Source organism: Felis catus, chromosome C2, assembly GCF_018350175.1.
Source record: "Felis catus isolate Fca126 chromosome C2, F.catus_Fca126_mat1.0, whole genome shotgun sequence".
In the NCBI taxonomy this organism is placed as follows: domain Eukaryota; kingdom Metazoa; phylum Chordata; class Mammalia; order Carnivora; family Felidae; genus Felis; species Felis catus.
Window position 1 is genome coordinate 114,626,305 of NC_058376.1, and position 25,782 is coordinate 114,652,086.

At 42.3% G+C, this 25,782-nt stretch overlaps 1 protein-coding gene across 4 annotated transcripts; it reads left to right on the forward strand.

The window, feature by feature from the left end:
• Window positions 1–264: 264 nt before the first annotated feature.
• Window positions 265–25,440, forward strand: TM4SF1 (transmembrane 4 L six family member 1). Of its 4 annotated transcripts, XR_002144803.2 has the most exons (7): window positions 12,130–12,385; window positions 13,815–13,904; window positions 13,993–14,138; window positions 16,911–17,091; window positions 18,990–19,048; window positions 22,495–22,726; window positions 24,794–25,440. XR_002144803.2 is itself a non-coding variant. In XM_011286168.4 (6 exons), the coding sequence occupies exons 2-6, from the start codon at window positions 12,209–12,211 to the stop codon at window positions 19,002–19,004; spliced, it is 609 nt and encodes a 202-aa protein (XP_011284470.1). In that variant the 5' UTR covers window positions 265–329; window positions 12,130–12,208; the 3' UTR covers window positions 19,005–19,837. The 4 variants fall into 4 exon arrangements, 3 of the variants coding, with proteins under 3 accessions (XP_011284470.1, XP_003992069.1, XP_003992070.1); XM_011286168.4 differs by lacking the exons at window positions 22,495–22,726; window positions 24,794–25,440 and adding an exon at window positions 265–329 and having other exon boundaries at window positions 18,990–19,837; XM_003992020.4 differs by lacking the exon at window positions 24,794–25,440 and having other exon boundaries at window positions 22,495–23,394.
• Window positions 25,441–25,782: the final 342 nt, after the last annotated feature.

The window sequence follows — 25,782 nt, forward strand, 5'->3', positions numbered from 1 at the left end:
ACATTTGTCATTGAATGCCTGCTGTCAAACTGCCGGAAATACAGGCATTTCACCAGCATTAAAGGAAGGTGTGTGAGCAAGCATTTTCATCTTTGCCAATCTGAGAGATGAAAAACAGTATCCTGGTGTAGTTTTATTTTGGGTTTGTCTTATTGAAAGCAAACCTGAGCATCTTATCATATATTTAAGAGCCATTTCCTATCTGTTCACGTCTTTTGCTTACGGTTTTATGGGTTCCTTTGCAGGTTTGTTGCTGCATCTATCACCACGACGAGGATGTAAACAGCGCCCCCTGGAGTTAAGCACGGAGACCCTACTTACTGGTCAAGGTGAAGATTTACATTGCTATCCATTGTATTTTTACCTCAGATTATTGTTTCTTTGAGTCATCCAAATAGATTAAAATAGAACGTGGAATCCTTAGGGCACTAGTCTTATTTAGGGAACAGTGTGGTCTAAGATGAAGTCTGAAAGAAGTCACAGCAATTTCATAAATGCAGTTATTGCTGGCAAGGGAAATGTCATGGAAAAGGTTTGATAGAATGTTTACTTCGACTTTTTTTCAACTCTGTAATTATGTACTATTTGTACGCAACAAACAAATGATAAGAATGAATACACGTGGTGAAAATTCAAATAATACAGAGGAGTATGAAAAGAACAGTAAAAGAATCTCTTTTCCCAGTGTCACTCCAACATCGGAATTTTAAGAACAATTACACTGGGGATGTTCCTTGAGCCCAAATTGTGATTTTGAAATACGTTTTCCCACTACAAAGATCCAGGGCTTCTGAGAGAAATAACGGGTTCCGGGTCTAGGGCAGGAAATGTACAAAATGAGCCTGGTGCTTCATGTTATACCAGATAGCAAGAAGTTACCAAAGACTAGTAGGTCATAGCAAAAGGACACAGGATTCAACTTGACCTGAGAGGGAACATCTTGAGCATCAGTATGGATAATAACTGCCATGGCCTGAAGTGCAAACCAGAATACTAAACTGAAATAGTATACAAAATAAAAAATAATTGGTCACACTGGGAGGACAATTGGTCACACAGGGACACAGCAAAGTCCCAGCCAGGAGCATGACTTTGATAGGCAAACTAGCCAATCTAGAGCCTCTTCTCTCAGGTTCATGATTTCGGGAGGTCACATTCTTCTGCCTTGACCATCCCAGGTTGCCAGGCAACCCGGGACCATTCCTACAGCTGAGAGCTTACCGAAATTATTCAAACTAGCCACATTTTAAATTATTTAGCCAGCCCTGCTTTGACTTGCCCTTCAGCTTCAATAAAGGTGGCCTAGGCTCTGCTGACTCCTGCCCCTCTGCCTGGTGTTTTTTCCAGGTGGCCCTGTGCTTCCTGTCTCTAGGGCTGTGAGTATAATCTATTTTGTTTCCCCAAACTTCTTTGTCTCCTCTGGCCGTATCCGACTGACCATCGCATAAAAGAACACAGAACACTGGATAAGACATCCCGGAATTATCTTGTGTTTCCCTTGCCTCAGTTCTAGAATCAACCATTTCTTCAAGGAGTCCTGATTCCTTTTATTGCAGAATGGTATTTAGAAACCACTATCTGAGCACTAAGTATATTTTATGTACAGTGTACCATGCTTTTGTCAATATTTGCTCTTATCTGACCAAGCCCCCCAGGTTGGAGGCGGTATGATGTCGCAGTTAAGAGAGGGGGCTCTGGATTCAGACTGCCTGAATTCAAATCCTAGCCATCAGGTTCAAGGTTTGAGGACTTGGGAAAGTCATTTAAGCTCTTCAATTTTATCACCCGTATGATGATGTATAGTACCTACCTCAAAATGTTGTTGTGAAAATTTAGTGAGCTAGACAACTAAAGTTCTCAGACGTGCGTGCATGACACACAGGAATTACTCAATTGATATTTGTGGAATGAATGATCCTCATTCATCGATCAGAAATTCTTTCAGAAGAATGAAAATGAGAGGAAAATTCTGATTCATATCCTTTCCAGAAAATGAATAAAAAATGAATTTGTCAGAGATCCTTAAAAATGTTTTCCTTAAAAATTCCCCACAATAATTGTATTTTATTTTTTGAGAGAGAGAGAGCGCATGCATGCGCACATGAGTGGAGGAGGGGCAGAAGGAGAGGGACAAGGAATTTTAAGCAGGCTCCATGAGCTAGATCTCACCACCGGGAGATCACGACCCCAGCCGAAGTCAAGAGTCAGATGCTTAACTGACTGATCCACCCAGGCGCCTCTCCCACCTCCAACAATAATGTTGTTGTTTTTTTTTTTTTTTTATGTTTTATTTAGTTTTGAGAGAGAGAGAGAGAGACAGACAGACAGACAGAGCACATACAGGGAGAGGGCAGAGAGAGAGGGAGACACAGAATCTGAAGCAGGGCTCAAACTCAGGAACCATGATATCATGACCTGAGCCGAAGTTGGACACTTAGCCTACTGAGCCACCCAGGTGCCCAATAATAAGTTTTAAATTATCTTTCATATATTGTGAGCAGTGAAAGGACATGCCTATGTAATGTCACATACATGATTTTAGGGAAAAAATGCTTTCCACTTGTCTACGTTCATGTTCTTTTTTCTAATTATAAAAAAAGCCGAAAGAAACACACAAGCCTGGTGCCAATGTAGATGTGATGCTGTATCTGGGCTTCTGATTCCTAAAAGTATCAAGTCATGGCAGAACACACCGGGAACCCTGGAAAGGCAGTCAGGAAGGTGGGGGAGGACCGCGGTCTAGAAGGAGCAGGCCCTACAGTCATTCTCCCCAGTGTTGTCTTGAGGGGGCGTGAGAGCTGCCGGAACCTGCATGTGCAAAAAGAGATGCAAGGCAAAGCAGGGATTCCACATCCCCAGCTTGCTTTTAATAGCATTCCCTCCACAACTGGCATTTCTATCCCAGATTCCTGATTCAATGACTCATAGGGAGAGCCACTCTAAAGGATCTCACCAGAGAAGCTTATTTGGTTCCTACCGGGCAGGAATTAATGCATTACAGGTATTCTAGATAATTTTTAGGCTTCAAGTTGGTGTTTCAGTCCCTTTGCAGTTCTTGCTCAAGTCTTTTCCTCATCTTGTAAATCTGAAAAAGTAACTTCCAAACCACTTTTTTGAAAACCCATGACTCTGCAGAATCTTTCAGTCATTTGAAATGGGGCAGACTAATTATTTAACATAAAAATGGAATGGATTTCACATCAGCATTCCCATAGTAGGCTACTACTGTGTTTTTGTAACCTAACACAATGAAAGGCGTTGTCACTAGATGATTCAGCTAGTTAGAATCTCAGCTCCCTTTCTGGGGAGGAAATTTGAGGCATGGCGTTTATATTAGATGCTAGGGTAGTGCTTACCCAGACAGTAATGCTTCAATTCTCCTCCATCAATGCCAGGCAGAGACTATATGAACAAGGAGATAGGAAGTTAGGTCAACCAGCCACCTTGGCCAGAAGCAAGCAAGCATTGTAGCCAACCCAAATCTGTCATGTTTCCTTGGTATCTGTCTGTCCCTCTCACACACACAACACATGCACACACACACGGAGTCTCAATTGCTCCATTGCTGTAATGCCCTTCTCAGTAAAATTCCCTAGGGCAAAATCAACAGTTACCTGAGTTCTCAGCTCATTCAGTATCAGTGGGAAGCGTGCCATGTTGGACTTTGACTGACAGTCACAAAAAACCAGTTTGACTGAGAGTGGCAAGGCCACGAGGTCTGAGTGGAGTATTAACTCACCAACTTGGAATGGTTCCTTGGAGAACGCTCACATTGCCTCTTATTTGTGCTTCAGCCTAAGTCTTCAAGAGTGTCGAAGTCATAGAAACGACTAAACAAATGTACAGCAGGAAGATTTGTTATTCAGAACTCAACCACACACACACACATAAAAGCTCCTCTGTCACCAGGGATCCCTGGAAAGTGGTATCTAAAAATCTGCTCTGAGTCGACTGCCTTCACTTCTCATCTTTGTGTGATCTTTGACTCCCAACTGATAGAAGCCCCATGGAACCAAATTTTAATTGGCATGAGAACAAGAGGGGGGGGGGAGAGTTTCACCCCCACTTTTCTGAAAAAAGGCAAGCATATTTTTTATCTAAGGTCCAAGGCCAGGTGGGGGAATCCTTTTCCACATTAGACTGGAGTAAAGAAAATGAAAATAAGCTTTATTGTTTCTTTCCTGTACTAAGTGTAGGAAAAAAAATACTCTTTTTTTCTTGTTTTTACTTTTAATTGTGCTCATATCTTAATTGTTGACAGTTCTATTTTGCTACAGGAAAACCAACTTTATTGAATACCACCATAGCCTTAGTACTGTGCCCACCAGAGTTCTGATAATTTCACTCAGATTGGTGTAAAGTCTTCCTATTTGAAAAACACTGGATTGATTTTTAGAAAGATTTAAAAAAATTTTTTTTAAATCTTTATTTATTTTTGAGAGAGAGAGAGAGACAGAGAGACAGAACGCAGGCAGGAGAGGAACAGAGAGAGAAGGAGACACAGAATCCAAAGCAGGCTCCAGGCTCTGAGCTGTCAGCACAGAGCCCAATGCAGGGCTCAAACTCATGCAGTGAGATCATGACCTGAGCTGAAGTTGGAGGCTTAACTGACTGAGCCACCCAGGTGCCCCCAGATTGATTTTAAAATCATTTATCTAATTAAAGTAGAGCCCAAATGATTAGTGTCTTGGAATTGTGTGATTCAGAAATATCAAATAAAAAATCCTGTAAGTCATTTTTCATGGGTGACAGTGTTGGGAAGTAGTATAAATAAGCCAAATGTGTGAAGGAAGAATATGAGTGTCTGAGTCAGAGAGATCCGAGTAGGAATCCAGAGCATGTCACCCGCCAGCCTTATGACTTTAGCCTGTGTACTTAACCCATCTGAGTCTCCCTTTCTTAACCTGGAAACGGCTCCACACAGAAGAGCTGTAAAGTTCAGTTACAACATGGGAGAAACTGACACGTCTCTATTCTGCATACTATTTAATTGTCCTGTCTTCCTTCCCCTAAATGTACAGAAGCTGGATAACAGTTTTTTTTTTGTTTGTTTGTTTGTTTTTGTTTTTGCCATTCTTCCCAAAGGCAGCTGGGATCTGGGGAAGCAAAAGAATCACAGAGAACCACCTGGTTGACCAGGTTCAAAATACACAAGCAGAGGAATTAGTTTCCATGTTTAGGGTTTGTTTTTGTTTTGATTTAATCTGTGGCTTTGCTTCTGAACTGAAATTAATCTCTCTAGACCTCAGTCGTCTCACTTATAAAATTAGGAAGTCAGACCATCAACCTCAGTGGATTTCAACTTTGGCTGTGCAAATAGAATCACTTAGAGAGTTTTCTTCAAATGAGATTCCTGTCCCCACCCTTAGACATTCCCTGTTTCCTTAGGGCTGAATCAGCGTGTGTGGTTTTAGAAACCCACAGGCCACTCTCCATTGAGACTCAGGTGATCTTTGAGGCCTTCCACCATTTCACGTGTCTGACTCTATTATAAAACCCAAGGAAAAGATACTCAAACTAGAAAACAAGTATTCATGTGCTGATTGTCACAGGCATGTTCTGGAAGTCCTCAGCTCCCCTATGCCTCAAGGGAGCAAGCCAGCCCTTTGGAGCAGCCAGACCCACATCTTGAGCTTCAGACCATGGGGCAGGCATCCCAGGAGCTACCTTGTCTGAACATGACAATGAGACCTAGGAGATTCCCTGGCTTGATGAGGGGGTAAATGGCCACTGTGAGATGCTGAACTACAACTACTAGATGGGGATGGGAGCATGGAAGAGAAAGGGCAATGCAGGTGAAGGTGAACTCTGGTTTAATCTTGGGCCAAGAAGCATATTTATTTTATTTTATTTTATTATTTTTTTTGAGAGAGTGGGAGTGTGTGTGCATGCCTACATGTGCAAGTGGGGAGGGGCAGAGAGAGAGAGGGAGAGAAAGAATCCCAGGTAGGCCCTGCTGTGTCAGTGCAGAGCCCCATGTGGGGCTCGAACCCATGAACTGTGAGATCGTGATCTGAGTGGAAACCAAAGAGTTAGACGCTTAATGGATTGAGCCACCCAGGCGTCCCAAGAAGCTTATTTTTAACCCAAGAATAAAATTAGCCACAGTCTAAAGTGAGGAGAGAGCCAGGAGATGGTAGCTAAGATGACTTAACACTGCTCCTTCTCTCCACCTTTCTTTTCCTGCAGTTGTATGTCCTGATTATAGTTTCAAATAAAGCACAGCTCCCAGCCTCTCTGCCTGGTCCTATGCTCATGTTCCCTTTAGAATGCCTGTTCCTCCATCTACATGGGTGCAGAGATGGCTCCCAGCAGCCATGTTTATTCAGTCCCCACGTATGTGAGCGCATCCTTGTCCAGTGTAACTCCCTTCCTTCAGAATCTGAGGTTGATGAGTCTCTTGAACAGAGAAAAATGTAAACTTGGTAACTGCCAGTAGCCATATTCTTTTGTGTGGACTGTGAAAGAGACAAATGAGTCTGCATTAAGAAGAATGAAGTTACAGACAGAAGAGTCAAAAAGAGGCCAAGATGGAAAGTAAAGACATTCTGGATTTCCTATGGAGTTTGGTTCCCCCTGTCCATCTGCATTCTTACTTTTTAGTTCATAATTAATGACCCTTTGGTTAGGGCAGCTAGAACTGGCTTCTGCTACTTATATAGTTGACCCTTGAACAGCCATGGGTTTCAACTCCATGGATTCACTTATACTTGAATTTTCTTTTGATAAATGTAGTACAATATTGTAAATGTATTTTCTCTTCCTTACGATTTTCTTAACATTTTCTTCCTCCAAGCTTACTTTATTATAAGAATACAGCATATAATACATATAACACAAAATATGTATTAATTGACTATGTTATCAGTAAGCTAGTGCTCAACAGTGGCTATTAGTATTTTAGAGAGTTAAAAGTTATATGTGAATTTTCAATTGTATGGGGTGTCAGCACCCCAAGCCCTGTGTTGTCCAAGAGCCAGCTATAATAAAAAAAAAGCTCTAACAGGTATGGTTACTATGTATGGATCATTATATTTTTCATGTCCAAATGAGTAAGAAACTAGTGTTTTCCCAATAAGGAAGGGCAAAGCACATTTGGAAGAAAGCAACCAGGAGGCAGGAGGTCTGGGTTTAAATCTTCCTCTTAGAATCCCACAACCATATAGAATCATAGACTATTGACATTAGTTCTTAAAGGAAACTGATTTCCCCTGCCCACTAGTTGGACGATACTGGGAAGAGTTTTTAACGCTTGTGAACTTAACTATAAAGTGGCCATAAAGATTCTGTAAAGGGGTGAGAGCTGAACCATTCACTCTACTGAGGCTTCTTCCAACATTTAAACCTACGATATTATCAAAAGGAGTTTCCCCTGGAATTATTCTTGAAGCCACATTCTGCACATCAAATGGTTAGGAGAGCTAACCATAAGGAGCCATACCAGCTGCTCTTATAAATGACAGATAAAACTGAACATTTAAAAATGTAAATGTAATAAGTGCCTATTGTGCCCAGCTTTCCATAAGACATTTTGGCTTTGCTTAAAAGCAAATAACCTTAGAACTGAACATATTCAGCTCCCCTATTTATCTGAACAAAATTTAGCAAGTACTTATTGAGAGCTAGCGAAATGCCTGCGACTGTGCCTGCTGTTGTATCCTCAAAGGAAAGATAACCTGCTCTCTGCGACCTCTGCAGAGCCGGGGAGGCTGATGAGAATGCACACTAGTACATCGTGATCTGATTGGTGCCGAATGGGGGTGTGTCCAAGGACGATGTGGGAGTGACCAGCAGGTCTAGGAGGCCGGCAGGGGTGTGGTAGAAAGTGTCATGGAAAAAGTGATGAGTTCAGCCAAGGGAACAAAGCTGGGTGGGGTGGGCTATGGCGAGAAGGAAGATCAGGGCCTTTCTGGCAGTGGGGCAGCACGCCCAAAACACGGGGTTGACAACCACTCTCCAGAGCTCAGAGGCCTGCAGTCCTACGATGAAGTAAAGAACACTCTTTTCAAAGGTGTTTGTGCATTGGGGCTAATTCCAGAGAGAATGATGGAGATAGAAGTGACCTTTTCTTTTAACGTTTATTTATTTATTTTGAGAGAGAAAGCATGAGCCAGGGAGGGGCATAGAGAGAGGGAGAGAGAATCCCAAGCAGTCTCTGCGCTGGAAGAGCAGGGCCCGACGTGGGGCTCGAACTCACAAACTGTGAGATAATGACCTGAGCTGAAATCAAGAGTTGGTTGCCTAACCAACTGAGCCACCCAAGCACCCAAAAGTGAACTCTTAATATAACTGTGGGAGCTCCAGTGTCTGAAAATTAGTCACAAATGATAATAAAGGGATCCAGTACATAACGGAGTAATGGAATCCTAGAGAAGTAGATATATCATAAAGGGAGTAGAGACATCTTGCCTGGGACAGGGGGCTGATGAAAATAGCAATAACAAGTAACATTTATTGAGTTATTACTAAATGCCAGGTGCTTCATGCTTTGCAAACATTGACTCACTTTATACATCACAACTCTGTGATGTCGGTTCTATTATTATCCTGTCTCAGGAGGCCGTCTCCCTCCCTCGTCTATTCCCCTTTCCTGCACTTATCACCACCTAATGAACAAGGTATTATATTTATTTGATATGATTTTGTATGTGTCTCTCATTTTCTGATAGAACAGACTCTCCTTAGGGCAGGGATTTTTGTTTCTTTTGTTTCCTGCTGTATACCCAAAACTTAGAAGACACAGTAGGAGCTCAATAAATATTGGTGAACAAAGAATGATAGAAACTGAGGTACGGAATGGTTAATGCCACCTCAGTCAGTTAAGCTTCTGACTTTGGCTTAGGTCATGATCTCGTGGTTTGTGAGTTCGAGCCCCACGTTGGGCTCTGTGCTGACAGCTCGGAGCCTGGAGCCTGCTTCAGATTCTCTCTCTCTCTCTCTCTCTCTCTCTCTCTCTCTCTCTCTTTCTCTCTCTCTCTCTCTTCTCTCTTCTCTCTCTGTATGTCTGTATGTGTGTGTGTGCCCCCACCCTGCTCATATTCTGTCTCTGTCTCTCTCTCTCAAAAATAAATAAACATTAAAAAAAATTTTTTTAAAGACATTGATTCACGTATTTATTCAATTTTTCAGTAAATATTTACTGAGTACCTACCACACACCAGGCATTGTTCCAAGCCCTGGGAAATAACGGCGGGTGAGGCAGAAAGGGTTCTGCACAGACAATAGAAAAGGAAACTAGTGAATACATAGGTTAACTTCAGGGATGATAAATTCTTGGATGATAACAGAACAGCACGATGTGATGAAAAGTAACTGGGGGAGGGTGCATAATATCATTAGATGGGGTCTTTGGAGAGGGCCTCTTTGAGGGGATGTGTAAGCAGAATCCTTTAGCAGGAAGCTCCAGAAGGCGATGCTTAGAGCAAGGAGGACAGGGAGGCCCGGGAGGGAGGGGGGTTGGGGGGAGGGCCCGGGGTGGGGGGGATTTGGAGAGCGGGATGAAACCCAGAACGTGCCCATGGAGATGGCAGCTCTGTATAGGAAACTGAGAGTTCACAGCCAGGAGAAAAAAGCCAGGGTCCTCTGTGGGACAGAGTCTGGCTAGGACCAGAACCAAGTAGTTAAACAATTGTCCAGAAAAGCATATCTGATTATTAAACGAGGAGCCCAAACCAGAAAAGACCCTGATTTAGGTTCCCAGATGAGGGGCAGAAGCAGAGGGTACCATGCAGAATGACAGGAGTGTGGGTAAGGTAGACAGACTCCATATTACAAGTGAAGCCTGAAAGTGGCCTACATCGAGTGGCACTTTGTCCCCCCACCATTCGTGCATATGCTGTATGTCTGTCTAGAGCTGTGGAGCCAGTGGAGGTGACAGTGGCCTCAGGGAACATGTAATACAAATGGTATTTACCCGGCCTGTGGACCAGTGATCCCCAACCTGAGCTAACATAAGACTCATTTGGAGTACTTGTAAAAACTTCAGATGACTGGGCCTCATCCCTAGAAATTCCTGTTTATTCTGTTGAGGGTGGACCAGGTATCTGCATCTGTGATGCAAATGGTCTCCAGACAGGATTCATCCGGAGAAATGTGGAAGAGAATCCACTAATGGGCTTCAGGGAGTCCATGAAACCCTGAAAGTGAGTGAAAAATGTGTGTGCTTGCATACATGCACATTCTCTGGGCAGGGAGAGAATCCACACCATCACAAGAGTCTCAAAACTTAAGACCCACTGATCCAATCCCGTCCCACACTTTAGAGAGGAGGAACCAGAGTCCCAGGAATGTGATGACTTCCCTGATCCACAAAACTGGAAAACAGCAGAGGTACACTGTCACTCCAGACTTTTTGCATGACCCTCACTCTCTTCTCCACACTCTGTTGATCGTAGGGGTGGGGGAGAAGGGCAAAGGTGATTAAGCACTCAGGAGCAAAGTCGTCAAACGATTGCTCACCCTCATTTTGGCCCCAGGTGGGGTGGATCAGCAGAGAGGAGGTTTGCAATGATGATGCCTTAACAAAGGGCCCAGGCATTCACCTGTATGCCACCCCAGGCCTTGCTATCTGTGGAATCTCCTCTCCATCAGGACCTAAAGCCAGGGACAGAGGGTGCATGTGCCCCGTTGTTGGATGCATGGTGGAAACAGAGCAACGTTCTTGTGAAGATCTGCCCCCCTATGCCCGAGCAGCTGGGCAGTTCCAGGCTTCTCCTCCACCTACAGTCAGTTTTCCATCCCTCTACTTCCTCAGGCCAGTCTGGATCATGACCCCACCTTTGTGAGTATGTTCCTCCCAGTCCAGATTCTATGTGACTAACCCCAGCTCGCCTCCTCACATTTGGTATGCATCCTGCCCTCCAGTGTTGGCCTAAATCCTTCAGACTCCGGTCTCAGCCTGAGCTGCTGGATTCGACAGCCTTGCTCACCTTCCTCTTCTGAACTAACAGTACCCCATCTTGGACTTCTGCCTCTTTTCTGCACTCACTATTCTGTCCTGGGCACACGTCCCCTCCAGTCCTGGCCCCACCTGGCCACCCCGTCTTTCCCCAGCCTACCTGGCTTGCACAAGCTGCTCTTCAAGGGCTAAACTTACAGTCCGACCCCTCCTTCTGTAAGATGGAAGTAACACCCTTTCCCTGCCTTCACATGTAAGCCTGCAACAGCTGGTTCAGGGGCTGGCTGGGTAGACCACAGGTAGACCCGGGCCCTGATCAACAACCCTGGCTCTCCCGCTCATTCTGCATTCTCTCCGTCCTGTTTCCCTGCTCTGCTCGCCGAGTCCCTTTCTCTTCTGTCTCTTTCTTCTTCTTCCTTCCTGTCTTTTTCTTTCTATCCTTCTCCCATGCTTTAGGCCTCCCTTGGCCTTTCCTGGCGCTGCTTTGCCTGAGAGTAATACTCAGGAATAGACAGGTGCCTGAGCCCTTTGTGTTGACTAACGCCACCTTTGTTTTGGCACCAGATTTGTTTTGGAGGCAGATATCCAGGAAAGCTGGACAGTCGGATCGGTCCTGCAGAGCAGGCAGTAGGCAGAGGAAAGAAGCCTGCTTGGTAATTTTCCCAACAGCCACCTCAAATCTGTGGGTGATGGCTTTTAGACACCTTACCTTTAACAGACAAGGAGGCAACCTCAGAGCTCAGGAGACTTGCCCCAGGTCTGGAATTAAGTCAGTGCAGCAGGGGAAGTGAACACACAGCCCTCACACTGGAAGCTGTCCAGACAGCTGCATGGAGCAGGATCACAGCTCGCTGCCTTTCAAAGCCTCAACCGGCACGGTCACACTACGGACACTTGACAGTTACTGGAAAGTTGTATTACGCGTTCCTGTCAATTCTTCATCCTGTGAAGGAGTAGCACTGTGAATTTCTCGGTGAAGATTAATCATTTTCTTTCTTGCCTAAGACTGAGGCTGTCTCCCACATCCCTACCCTGGTTTCGCTTGTCTCAAGGATTTCATTGCAAGGGCGGGACATTCCCCCTACCTCCCCCCACCCCAACCAGAGCCCGCAATCAGGACCAATGAAAGCCAAGTACCTCACCGCCTTCCCCTCCCCCAACCCGGTGACTAAGAACTGAGTATTTAAGAGGTTGCAGGAATGGGCTGAGAACTGCTTTTGCTTTCTCCACAGACAGGCATACTCTCTTCTGACTTGGCCATCACTGAGCTGCAGAGTGAAGAGGGAAATCCTCGCAGCCTCTGCCACCACCATGTGTTATGGAAAATGTGCACGGTGCATCGGACATTCTCTGGTGTGGCTGGCCATCCTCTGCATTGTAGCTAATATTTTGCTTTACTTTCCAAATGGGGAAACAAAATATGCCTCCGAAAACCATCTCAGCCGCTTCGTGTGGTTCTTTTCTGGCATCGTAGGAGGGGGCTTGCTGGTAAGTTGTTCAGAATTATTACAAGCTTAAAAAAGTCTCTTCCGTTAAAGAGGTGTTTGCATGGAAAGTTTTCGACAATGCCTATTTCCAAAGCCAGTTATTTTTGTTCATCTTCTTTTGAAAGCAGATTGCACAAAAGTTGAGCTACGTCTAGTGTATTAATTTTATCAGACGTTTTACAAAGTCCTCTTTCAACCAACAGCGAACTTCCTTTTTGCTAAGCTCTCTCACTTTACAGCTAGAAAACAGATATTAGCTTTTCAATCAGATCTGAGAGTGTCTAGAGTTTCTAGAACTGAAGTGGGTAGGCATTTAACATTTGCCCTAGGGAGCTGGGAGGGCGTCACTGGTTCTCTGTCTAAATCAACAGTTTCGGATCCAAATTATCTGCTGTTTATTCTCAGACATCTGTGACAGGAAAAATTATCAATTATGAGTGTATTGCTACTTAAAAAGAAGGATACATTTTCTCCTTTATGTAATCCTGGGTGTGGTGTCTAGGAAAAATCCTCCCGTTAGCAGCAGATCAGGATCTGAAGCTAACAGCGGAATGTGTTGTTTTTTCCAAGGTTTGTTTTTAATTGAAGTGAGAGGAATTTGCCTGCCAACCTGGGAGCTGAAAGTATTAGCTTCAACCACAGCACGGAAAGAATGTGGACAAACTTGAGCTTGCCACTTTAAATGCTGGGATTGAGAAGTTTAAAAAGACATTTTGTGGAATTGCTCATACCACACAGAATATTTTTCTTAGTCAAGAAAAGACCTGAAAACGTTTAAATTTAATGCACTAATTATGGTATGGCAAATCGGCTTTGAATTTAAGTATTGTTACCATGTTAACAACGGTTTGTCCTTAATATAATGTCACCCTTGTTTAGGCTTCTTTTGATCAAACTCAGAGTATTTCATACTTACTTTATTTAAGGAGCTTTATTGTGAAGCAACAACCATACAATCGCATCATCAAAGAAACGTTTTTTATATATTATATGGTACTTTCATCTCTCCCACTTACAAAAACGTTTCAATTATTATATCAAAGACTTGTATCATCTATGTGTACAAGGGGGGAAAAACGAATTAAAGGCAGGGTTTAACAGAAACAGAGTTTGCCTCTGGGACTACGTGAGGGAACTCTTGTGGAAGAAACATATTTATGGGTTATTATTCTATCCCTCCCATACGACACCCTCACCCTAAAGAATGCTTTGACACATTACATGAAAACAAGCAGATATTTCATTTAGAGGTGTTGTTTTTTTCCCCCTCATAGTTTTACATGCTTTGTGATACTGGGCTGACCTAACCCAAAGCCATTCCACATTGTCAGAAAGCAAGGTATTTTACCAAAAGATGCTTAGCCTGACCCTTATGACAGGCTTTAATGTGGGGAAAGATGGTGATTTTAACTTGATTGTTTTCTAACCAGATGTTCCTGCCGGCATTCGTATTCATTGGGTTGGAGCAGGACGACTGTTGTGGCTGCTGTGGCCACGAAAACTGTGGCAAGAGATGCGCGGTAGGTGCTCCGGCTCGGGTGGTATAAAGGGTCCCTGGGAGGCAGGTGCGACGCTCAGGCTCACTTCTGCCGTCTCTCCTTTCCCTAGATGCTTTCTTCCGTCCTGGCGGCCCTCATTGGGATTGCAGGGTCTGGCTACTGCGTCATCGTGGCAGCCCTGGGCTTGGCCGAAGGGCCAGTATGTCGTGATTCTTTTGGCCAGTGGAACTACACCTTTGCCAACACCGATGGACAGTAAGTCATTGTTCCCTGTCCGACCACACATTCTTGTCCACCGCGTGGTATAGGGGCAATCCCATCGAGTTGGAAAGGCATCAATTATCCACGTATCCGTGCACTCAGCCAGGCGGTGACTCAGGCTCCAGGCAGTGGTGTCAGAGGGTGGATGCCCAGTCTCTGACCTGGAGAAGCTCTAAGTGCTTTTAAATGGATTCACTGATTCAGCCCTCATGATACTCTAGGAGTTGACTTCCACTCTTGCTCCTGTTTTACAGATGAGGAAAAAGAGGCACAGAGAGCTGAAGTAATTTATCCAAAGGCACATTCCTAGGACATGACAGCCAGGCAGCCGGGCTGTAGAGTTCGAGCTTATGTAGTGTGTGCACTATACCAAAACAATTGGCTGGTTTTACTATTTTATAAGAAAATATTGTGGAATCCTTACATACTATGGATGGAAAGCATCTGAATTTAGCCAACTCCCCGATTGATCATACTATCCTCATACACACACTCACAATATAACATAATCGCTATGTACAACAAACCCTTTATTTAAAGTGATCAGGCTGGGCACCTGGGTGGCTCAGTGCATTAATTGTCCACCTACAACTCAGGTCATGATCTCACTGTTGGTGAGTTCGAGTCCCGCCTCAGGCTCTGTGCTGACAGCTGGGGGCCTGGAGCCTGCTTCAGATTCTTTGTCTCCCTCTCTCTCTGCCCCTCCCCTGCTTGGACTCTGTTTCTCTCTCTCTCTCTCTCTCTCTCTCTCTCTCTTTCAAAAATAAATAAACATTAAAAAATTTTTTTTAAATAATAAAAATTAAAAGAAAAGTAAAGTGATCAGGCTACATAAGACAGTCTTATACATGATCTTAGCGTCAGGATAATTTAAGCTCCGTTGTTTTATGTCGGTACTTATTTCTTATCTATTACTGAGAAAAGAACAGAAATAGCTCATAGAAACTGATGCACATGACAGCAAATGAATGACATCCTTCGTTGAATTTTGAAAGGCTTCGTTATGAGATTCATGAGTGGAAATAATATGAATAATGAATTTCAATTGCCCTTACCCTATCGAGACTGTCCCCCATGAATTGTATAGCATACAGTGAGTTTGTAAAATCGTGAACATGGAATTATGTGGACCTGGATTTTATCTCAGCTCTGCATTTCTCCCTCAGCAACCAGGAAACAGTGAACTGAGCTCTGTGTTTCTCAGTTACTTTGTAAAATAAAACCAATGGCAGTTGTCATAGGATAAATGAGATAATAAATGTAAAGTATTTATCACACAAGCTGACACACTCTGAGGCTGGCCTCTGTTGGCTGTTAATATTATCTGCTAACTGACAATGAATACAACCCAATAGTAGCCTCTGAACAAATGTTAGCTTTACGGGGGTTTGAAATTTGGGTGGCCAATATAGTTATGGATCGTGATTCAACTTTGTTCAGAACATACTGAAAGTGTGAGTGGAAATTGGCTATATATGCACAGACATTCAAGCTACTGCACAAACCCACCTCCAAAAAAGATCATGATGGATGAAGCTGGAATGCAAGGAGAAGTGAGAATATCACTCAGCATTTTACAGCTGTTTGATTGTATGCCCCTCCCACCAGCCACCCCAGCTTCTGTAAGAAGCCTTCTGCTTCTATATCATTCCTCACTTCAACCTGTCCAGGGATTTCAATATGAGGAGTAGCTAATGGTCACAAGCCAGTGATTAATTGCTCAATAGCCAGATGGGGACAAAGGAATTTTTTACATTGTGTCCTAAAATTACAACTTCCCCCCACCTCCTGATATGCAGAAAGATGGGGTCATAAGGACAGAATTCTTTTTTTTTTAACCAACACATTGAGTTTCTGATTGGCTCAATGAACCATTCAAAGTTAGGTCTCTAATTCTAAGCCCCTTTGTTCTGCTGTGGTAGGAAGAAGTGATAAGAAAAGATTTATACCAGACCTCTTTGTGGGATTAAGTCAGTTGTAGATTTTCCCACGATTGAATCCTATTTCATTAAGAATCCAAATGCTTTATGATGTAGCAAAGGCTGAAAGTCTACAAGAGCAATCAGAGATAGAATTTTTCAGACTGTAAGAATATCCAGGTACTTAGAAAGTCTCCTAAGTTGTATATATACGTGTATATGACTTCTGTGTGTGTGTGTGTGTGTGTGTGTGTGTGTGTATAGTCAAATGTGACTTCAGTGTGGTTTGCTAACATTTCACAGAGTGACTTCAGATTATTTATCGTTCAGTTACTTTTAAAATGTGTTCAGTACCTACTATGTACTAGATACTGATCTAGGGTCTATATATACAATGATGAAAGGTCTGGTTCCGGACTTCATGGAGCTCAGACTTGTGGAATAGTTAACATAAGCAGGTACTCTCCTGGCCTAGGGGAGATGCCCTTCCTCACACTTGGTCTTCCTGATCAGTGTATTGGTTACATTGAGATTGCATATTGTCTCCTCCCTTAGATGCTATGCTCTTCCAAGGCAGAACCCATGCCATGTTCACCATTATATCCCCAGCCCTGGCCTGAGGTCTAACTCACAATGAGTGCTCAATAATCTTTGTTGAATTTTATGTTTATCATTGCAGCAAGATCTGAATTTGTCACTTTGTGAAATGACAGACTAGAAAAATTTGACACAGGTCATTGAATTAGTTTCTTTTTTTCTGAACAAAAAAGCACCACACAGAAAGTAGCTTATGAGACATCCCCTTAGATGTGGTCATATATCAGAAGTTTCTTCTTTTCATCCACAGGTACCTTCTGGATACCTCCACATGGTCCCAGTGCACGGAACCCAAGCATATTGTAGAATGGAACGTCTCTCTGTTTTCCATCCTCTTGGCCCTGGGTGGAATTGAATTCATCTTATGTCTCATTCAAGTAATAAATGGTGTGATGGGAGGCATATGTGGCTATTGCTGCTCTCGCCAACAGGTAAGAGCTGTGCAGATGTCACAGCCTGGCCCTGGGGTATTCAATTACTGTAACACACTGTTATTTTCATCATAAAGAAAAAAAAAGGCAAAATCAGATTCTGCTCCAACTACCAACGTTTGTTCCTGTATCATCTTTGTGGCAAAGCATTTACAGCATTCAATTTTGCTTTCAGTAATAAGCTTCCTGAATATCATAGTTGCTGGGTTATCTTTTTTTTTTTTTTATAGTTGGCTCTGTGTATATAGGAAAATGCTGCCCGTACCCAAAGTTTCCTTTCAAGAGCAAACTCACTGCCCCTTTCACTACCCCTGCTCTGGCCAAAGAGACACAATTTTGCTTGCTTTCATGTTCCCAACTAGTATATGCAAATAGTGGTCAATGTTCATTGCACCAGGCACGGAGCTAAACTCACATTTCAGAAGAGACTATGAGTCAGACATTAAGCAGTATGTCTAAGATCACCTAGGCAGGAAGTAACAGGCTTCAAACCCTAGGTCATTTTATGCGAGCTCCTGCTCTCAACCTGTCCGCAACACTTGCTGTTCTGTTGGATTTTCTACAGTGCCTTCTAATAAGGAGTCACAAAAATACTCAAACAGCTAAGCACAGAGAATCACTAATAACCTTTGAATAGCAGCTCATGAAAAAAACCTTTCATGGTGAAAGAAAACCAGGAAGCACTTGTTTCCTGGGGATATGATTTCAGAGAGAAGTATGCATTTGTTAGTAGCGGGGAAAGTTCTTGTTTCTATATCCTCCTAAAAAAACAAAACAAAACACATAGTAATGAATTGATGGAAGTCCAGCTTTGGTCCAATTTTGGGAGGTTAGTTTTATGTCTTATTCTGTAAAACAGGATTAGGTAAACAGAAACTTATTTAATTTATATTTTCCTAATCATTTACTCCTTTGGTTCAAGGTCTCTTAACTGTCTTTTAAAATAAGACAAAATCTAATTAAAACTGAAAGCATGTGGCTACCATGAAAAATCTTGCTATGAATAAAAGGAAACTTTCTAATTTTTGAGGGGACGTTAAAAGAAAAATCTAGTTTTCCTTATCAGGCAAGTACAGCAAGATTAATAATTTCCTTGGGAGCCTGCCAAATTTCCAAGAAAACAGCGCAGTGGGAAACCTTCAATATGAAGTTGTTTCCAGGCAGTATGGTTGGGGAGAGGCAGAGGAGAGTCCTCTCAGACTTACTCTAATGTGACCTATCTTTAGCCTTGGATTTCATACAAGGCAGAGTTTAAATTAGGTGAGGCCCCTTTGGACATCAGCACTTGTGCATTTTGGGGACAGGCATAATATGTCAATGACCAAAATTGCTGTAGTGATTTGCCAGAGTGACCCTCTTCTCCGAGCGGGGGTGGGGAGCAAGTAGTCCCACGGGATTTCCCGTCTGAGTCACCGAAGAGATGGCTTTTTCACAGACACCACAGTGCAGATCTGCTATTTTTGTTTCTAAGACAAAAGACACTTTCAGAGGGCAAGGTTTTTAGTGTAGATGAGTCAAGTCTGTAACTTGGTAGCACTTAATTGGGAAGGTTACCCACATTGAGCCCACTCCTGTGTGAAACTCCCATGGCATTATCTCTTAAATCCCTAAGATTAAAAGCCTACCCCAAACGCATTCAAAGCCAGGCAAACACCAGTAAGCTGTGGTTTCCATGGCCCTTTCCTGCAGCTTTTCCTAAGAGAGGACAATGGATCTGGTTTGTTTAGGAAACATTTCAGGAACATTGTCCAAGCTCTCAGTGTTGTTGGCCAAAAGCTCTGGGTAGTGGAGATCAGCCCGCTTTATGTTTGCTTAAAACAGGAATTTTTAGGACTAACATGGCATCGTTGTTTGTTTAGCCTGATTGTAACGTAATGCATATTTCATTTTCTTTACAGCGATACGACTGCTAAAAGAACCACCCCACGACAGAACCACGATCTTCCTTTATTTCATTGTAATTTATATATTTTACTTGTATTAATTTGTAAAACTTTGTACTAGTGTATCATACTCCATATATTCTACTTTTATAAATGTGTATAAAAGCTGGCATCTTCATGTGATGTCAGTGTTTGAGCGTAGCAAACTGTTTTTTTAGGAATGAGAAAATCCACAAGGTAATTTACAGACTGAATGACGGTCGGTCCTCAGCATAGCTGAGACAAACTCTGGCCTGAGTGATGTTTTTTAGAAACATTATAAGGATAAGTATCACACTCCAATTACTATTATCTATGCCTGGGTTTATTAAAGGAAAGATTTCTAATTGCTTTTTTTAAGATCGTGAAGGAGAAAATCCAAAAACTTGAAAAGATGTGTCTTTTTTCACTGTTTATATGGTGTTTCCCATTCATATGCCTGCAAACCTCTGGCAAGAGGCCTTTTTGAAGTGTTTCATGTTTCATAAGAGACAGACTCTTGCCCAGAGAGGGAGGGCTGGTTGAGAGTGCCCTGAGCTAAAGGAAGGCATCAAAACATGCAATGCTCCCGAGAGTACTGGCAGGTCCTAAGTTTCTCTAACAGGTAGAACACTTTTTGTCCTTCAGAGACAAGCACCAAGGATCATGTATTGACAAAGAAAAAGGCCTGGATAGTTGGATGAGGAAAAGATGGGAAACGGACTAAAGCAGTTTCATCAGCATTATGGGAAAATGGGGCAGGGGGAGGAAGGGCAGAAGGAACATGGGGAAACACCCCCCAACTTTGGTGGTTTAAATACAACAAAATAAAGTATCCACTACAAGTTTTTTTTCTTGTTTAGTTTCACTGTCCTTTGTTTAAGGTTCCCCCTTTTGGGGTGCCTGGGTGGCTCGGTCAGTTAAACGTCCGACTCTTGATTTTGGCTCAGGTTATGATCTCACGGTTTTTGAGTTCGAGCCCTGCATCGGGCTCTGTGCTGATGGTGCATTTGCTTGAGATTCTCTCTACCCCCCACTCCCGCCCCTCCTTTACTCATGTGCATGCTGTGCATGTGTGCTCTTGCTCTTTCTCTCTCAAAATAAATAAATAAGCTTAAAACTTCTCTCCCTATTTGGGGTTTTTTTTTGTTTTGTTTTGTTTTGTTTTGTTTTGTTTACAGCCTGAGGGGTGTGCAGCCCTTATTGCTTAGGGCTTTGTGTCTTCTGAGTTTTTTATCCCACTTTCTCTCCCTCATCCTCTCCTTCTTCTTCTACGTTTCTCTGTTCTCCGTGCATTGCTGTTGCTGTGCCATTACCTTGGGGTCATTACACCACTTAGGTCCTTTCTACTGGATGCCTGAGGCATCAGGTTCCTGGGGAGGGTAACAGATATTTTCTCCCTTGATATTTTATATCTGTTACACAGAGTTAGGCCCTTTCAAGAGACAGGATTCCCTGATCTATTGGGAATTATCTTCAGAAGTTTTCTGCTTTTCGTGTTTATTGGCCTGGGTAATAGATGAGTTAATAAAGGAGCTTCTCAGGCTGTTGGACAGCAGAGTCCCTCCTGTGTGCTGGGTGCCCCACAGTGGCTTCCCGACGGAACGGTTCTAATCTTTTCGGTGCTTCTGTCTCCCTCTGGCAGTCCTATGAAGACTACGGACTTCTTTGAAGAATGCCATTTAAAAGTGCATAAAATAAAGCATGATTTTTTTTTTTATATGAAATTTATTGACAAATTAGTTTCCATACAACACCCAGTGCTCATCCCAAAAGGTGCCCTCCTCAATACCCATCACCCACCCTCTCCTCCCTCCCACCCCCCATCAACCCTCAGTTTGTTCTCAGTTTTTAAGAGTCTCTTATAAAGCATGATCTTTAATCGAATTGTGATATTTCATCAAAATGTTTTTGATAAAATATTGTGATATTTTTATCAAAATGTTTTTGATAAAATATTGTGATATTTTTATCACAATGTTTTTGAAAATTATAATACAGTTTACCTGACAGCCAGCTCCATCACACCAGCCTCTGTAGACAGGAAGGCAGGCAGTGGTCTAGGGGGTGGGTCTAAGAACAGCTGTACTTTTGATACAGAAGTAACATATAATTTATATATTGTTTATAATCATATATGTTTTGTATTGTTAATCAAAGCATGATCAGCATTGCTGATACTACTGTGAATTGTTTCATGTAGTCATAACAAAGGAAATACTATATTTTCCTTACAGGTTAGTAAAAACATTGGCATTTTTTTTTCTCTCTGGAGTTTAACACCCCTTCTCCCAGGTATCTATCCCTGGGCCTCTTGGGAATTCTTGGGCACCAGATTAAGAGCCCCTGAAAGAGAAAATCCAAACAAGAGGCATAATGATCAGGTATAAGCACCTCTTTTTCTTAAGTCTATCCTCAAGGCAACAACAATAATAATGATTAATCATGATAGTAACAATAGCAACCATTTATTGAGTTCCTTCGATGGGTCAGTTACTATACTTAGTTTCTACACATATTATTTCATGGAAATCTCTCAGCATTCCTAGGAAGTGTTGCTTGTCTCCACTGTGCAGAGTCAAAGCTCAGAGAAGTTAAGTAATATGCCTAAGGCATATTATGATATGACTTCAGGTCAATCTAACATGAAAACCCATGCTTTGCTGGTTTCTGTCCTTGGCCCCCTCTTCCTCCTCTGCTACCCCTGCCCAGGTGCTGGGGTCTTGTCTCCTCCAACACTGACTCAGCCTCTCCACTCACCCAAGGGGGGCTTTGACAGGTCCCTGTGACCCTCAGTCATCCCACCCCAGAGCTGAAGTTTGAGTGACTCAAAGTTTTCCCTAGTTTGTAAATTCTTTAATAGTAGACATTGCCATTTTCCAGAGGAAATAGCAAAATAAATCACCTTCTACCCTAGTCTATTTATATTTATAGCTCACATGGTGGGTCTATAATATTCCAAACCCTTCAATTTGACTGGAAATTCCCTCAGAGTTTGTACCAAAACAGCTTATTATATCACCCGGCAACATAAAAGCAATACAATTACTGTAGAATCTGAGTCACCTGAATAGCACACATGGCCCAAAGGTTAGATAGTTCCCTCTGAGTATAAATTTACCATAGTTGCCAAATTTATAAATAACTTGCTAGATATAGGGAATCTCTTGAAGTAAAGTCTGAGGAAATTGATGGAGCATTACCTTCACCACAATTTGTTTCTTGTACGCATGTGAGACCCTTTTGACTATGTTTCCTCTGATGCTTACCCACCATGGGAACAGGTATGGGATTTGGTGCAACTTTTCAGAAAAGCAACAATCTGTAAGGTCTGCATATTCTTTTTAACCCAGTGTATGTGTGTATGTGTCTGTCTATTCTATCTACCTACCTATCATCTGTCTACCTACCGTCTACCTCCCTATCTATCTATCATCTATCTATATATCTATAACTTCTAGTAATTTATTTTAGGAAAATCATTAAGGATATTTGATTTTAGCCTTGCAGATGCCACCACCCGGAGCCCCCTGAGCCTCCCAGCCACAGTCAACTCCACCGAGTTCTTCAACATTGCTATGGATGGCAAGCTCTTGGGTCAAATCTCCATCGAGCTGTTTGCAGACAAAGTTCCCAAGATAGTAGAAAACTTTCATGCTCTGAGCACTGGGGAGAAAGGATTTGGTTATAAATTTTCCTGCTGTCACAGGATTATTCCAGGATTTATGTGCCAGGTGACTTGACTTCATAATCCATAATGGCAAGTCCATCTGTGGGGAGAAATGTGATGATGAGAGTTTCATTCTGGATCACACAGGTCTTGGTATCTTGTCCATGACAAATGCTGGACCCAACACAAACAGTTCTCAATTTTTCATCTGCACTGCCACACCTGAGTGGTTGGGTGGTCGGCATGTGGTTTTTGGCAAAGTGAAAGAGAGCATGAATATTTGGAAGTATAGACTGCTTTGGGTCCAGCAATGGCAACACAGCAAGAAGACCACCAGTGCTGATTGTGGACAAATCTAATAATTTGGCTTGTGTTTTATCTTAACCACCAGCCCATTCCTTCTGTAGCTCAGGAGGGCATCCCTTCACCCCCATCGACTAGAAATATCCTATAATCTTTGTGCTTTCACTGCAGTTCTATGGGTTCCATATTCTCCTTATTCCCCTCCAAGTGTAGCTTGATTGCAAAGTTAAATTTATGATTATGAAATAAAACCTAAACAAATAAACAAAAAGATGTTCAGTTCCAGGGATAATTTTGGGAGTAGTATTTATACCAAGAAAAATAACAAGAGCCTAAATGTCCAACAAGGAACTGGTTTGGTAAAATGTCAGCACAATAAAATTTCATTTATATTTATTATATATATGCACTAAAAAGTAATTTTGGTTAGATTCTGGGTGATTTTTGTCTTGATTCATTTTGCCTATCTATACCTACTAAAGTTTTTACAATAAACACATATTACATTTGGAAAGAAAAGCAAAAATGAGAAAACAAATATTCATTCCTGAAATCATTCAGGGAGTCGTCCACAGTCTTTGAAGGAAAATCCCCAAGTGTATGAGAAAACCATTGTTCCTTTCGGTGGACAGAGGAGTCATTCTTCAGTGAACTCTGGAGAATAATTGTGCAAGAAATTAGCTGAAGGGCTGGGCCAGGTGAGACAGGCAGTAACCACAGGCTAAAAATATTGTGGGGAGGCCATAATTCCCACTCTGTGTTTGGGAAATGTAAGTACGTGGTATCTACTTAGTCTAGCTACCAAATAAGATTTTTGTAAATATCAGCTACATATCTGTTTTTCCATTCTTAAAAATGAAAGCAATGAAATGCTTTTACTTTGAGAATTGGCCTTTTATCAGGGCTTTTTGTAGCACAGCTTGAATTTTCCTCATTTTCCTCTTCTGAGATGAGAGGGATGGTCAACAATGGGGTTATAGGACATGGTCCAGCCTGGTTTGTGGAGATGATTCACAGAACATTATATAGAGAAATTGTCACCCACCCCAGGCTAGTAAAAATGGCCCTTCCTCCCCTTTTCACACAAAATAATTTTTGTGTTTGTTCATCTTTGTCAATTTAGATACTTTTTAAAAAGGTGGGCCAGGTTGGGATCTCACAGAATACTTAACTCCCTATTGTTTAATCCCTTGGCTAAAGTAGATGTTCTAAAACTACACTCAGTTCTGTCAATAATCTCTGACACCTAGGTTAAGTTTTTAACTTTTTAAACTTTTATTCAAATGTAAATTTTTTACATGTAGAAAAATGCACACAAAAATGTGTAGCTCAGTGAATTTTTTTAAATTTCAGTTTATTTTTGAGAGAGACAGAGCATGAAGGGGGGGAGTGACAGAGAGAGAGGGAGACACAGAATCCAAAGTAGGCTCCAGGCTCTGAGCTGTCAGCACAGAGCCCAACGTGGGGCTCGATCTCATGAACCCCAAGATCATGACTTGAGCCGAAGCCAGATGCTTAGCAGACTGAGCCACCCAGGTGCCCCTGCCTCAGTGAATTTTTACATATGTTTATACACATGTAACCACCATCTAGATCAAGATGTAGGACTCCCAGCCCTCAGACAACTCTCTCGTGTCCTCTCCGAGACAGTATGTACCTACCATCACCACACACACTCAGAGTAACTACAGTTCTGATTTCTATCACCATAGATTAGTTCTGTCTGTGCTTGAACTTTATAGAAATTGAATAATAAAGCATGCTTTCCTTGTGTCTGGTTTTTCTCACTGAACGTTATGTTGTTGAATGTTGACTCCTGAAATATCAGCAGAACGATCTGTTCATGAGACAACGCTGAATGTATTGCTTACGGCCACCAGGGAGAATACCACCTTGAAAGAACTTTCATTGGAGGGAGAAGGAAAAGGCTGAATTTGAGATTTTGATTCTGGTTCAGGTGAGTCTTTCAGTGCGAAGACTTGAATAGGATTTGTAGGAATTCTATCATTTAGGACTATGGGAAAAGCATGGCAAGGATTTCGAGGTGAAAGGTTCAAAGACTCCTGAGATATGAACTCTTGATGTTTTCTATTGAAAAGATGATGGGGTCTTTTGGGAAGTTCTATAATGAAAAATAAAGTTATTTGCCTGGGCAAGAGTATCCTGGAATAGTAAAGCTATGTTAATGAAGACTATGGAATAATAAAATCATGGTAATATAGACAGTAAGCTGTGGAGCAGTTTATGGTTTTAGTCCTCAGTATCCAAGTGGGGGTTGGAGGGTAGGTGGTTTCAATTTGTAATAATTTTGGTATTCATCTGTGTTGTCTTATGTAGCAGGAGTTTGTTCTTGTCCTTTGCTGTATAGTGTTCCATTATTTGAAAATAATACAGTTTATTTACTCTGATTCTATTAATGGATATTTGGGGTGTTTCCAGCTTTTGTATCTTTGGAAATATGTTCTTATGATCATTCTTGTACGTGTTTTTTTTGGTGCATATAGTACAAGTGTTGGTTTGTTTGCTTTTGCCTTGGTAAGGACTCAGACTGCCAATAGAGGTTCTTTTGTTGTGCTCTAGTTAGCATCCCAGGGAACCCAGAGTTTCCCCCTGGCCCAGCACCCTGAAGGTTTGGCTCATCTCTTCATCCAAGGGATTTACAATCAGTCACGAGTTCAGTATATCTGAACTGACCACTACATGCCCTGTCCTGTACAAGGTGCTGACGACCCAGCTGTAAACAATATTTTACAAGCTCTAGTAGGCAGAGTCCTTGACCATGTGGCTCACCATGGTATTCATGGCTCCTAGAATAAT

Coding starts and splice junctions, on each gene's coding strand:
- TM4SF1 (XM_003992021.5), top strand. CDS start 12,209: ATGTGTTATGGAAAATGTGCACGGTGCATCGGACATTCTCTGGTGTGG. Junction 13,905..13,992: donor ACTGTGGCAAGAGATGCGCG/GTAGGTGCTCCG, acceptor TCCTTTCCCTAG/ATGCTTTCTTCCGTCCTGGC. Junction 17,109..18,989: donor CAGGTAAGAGCTGTGCAGAT/GTCACAGCCTGG, acceptor TTTTCTTTACAG/CGATACGACTGCTAAAAGAA.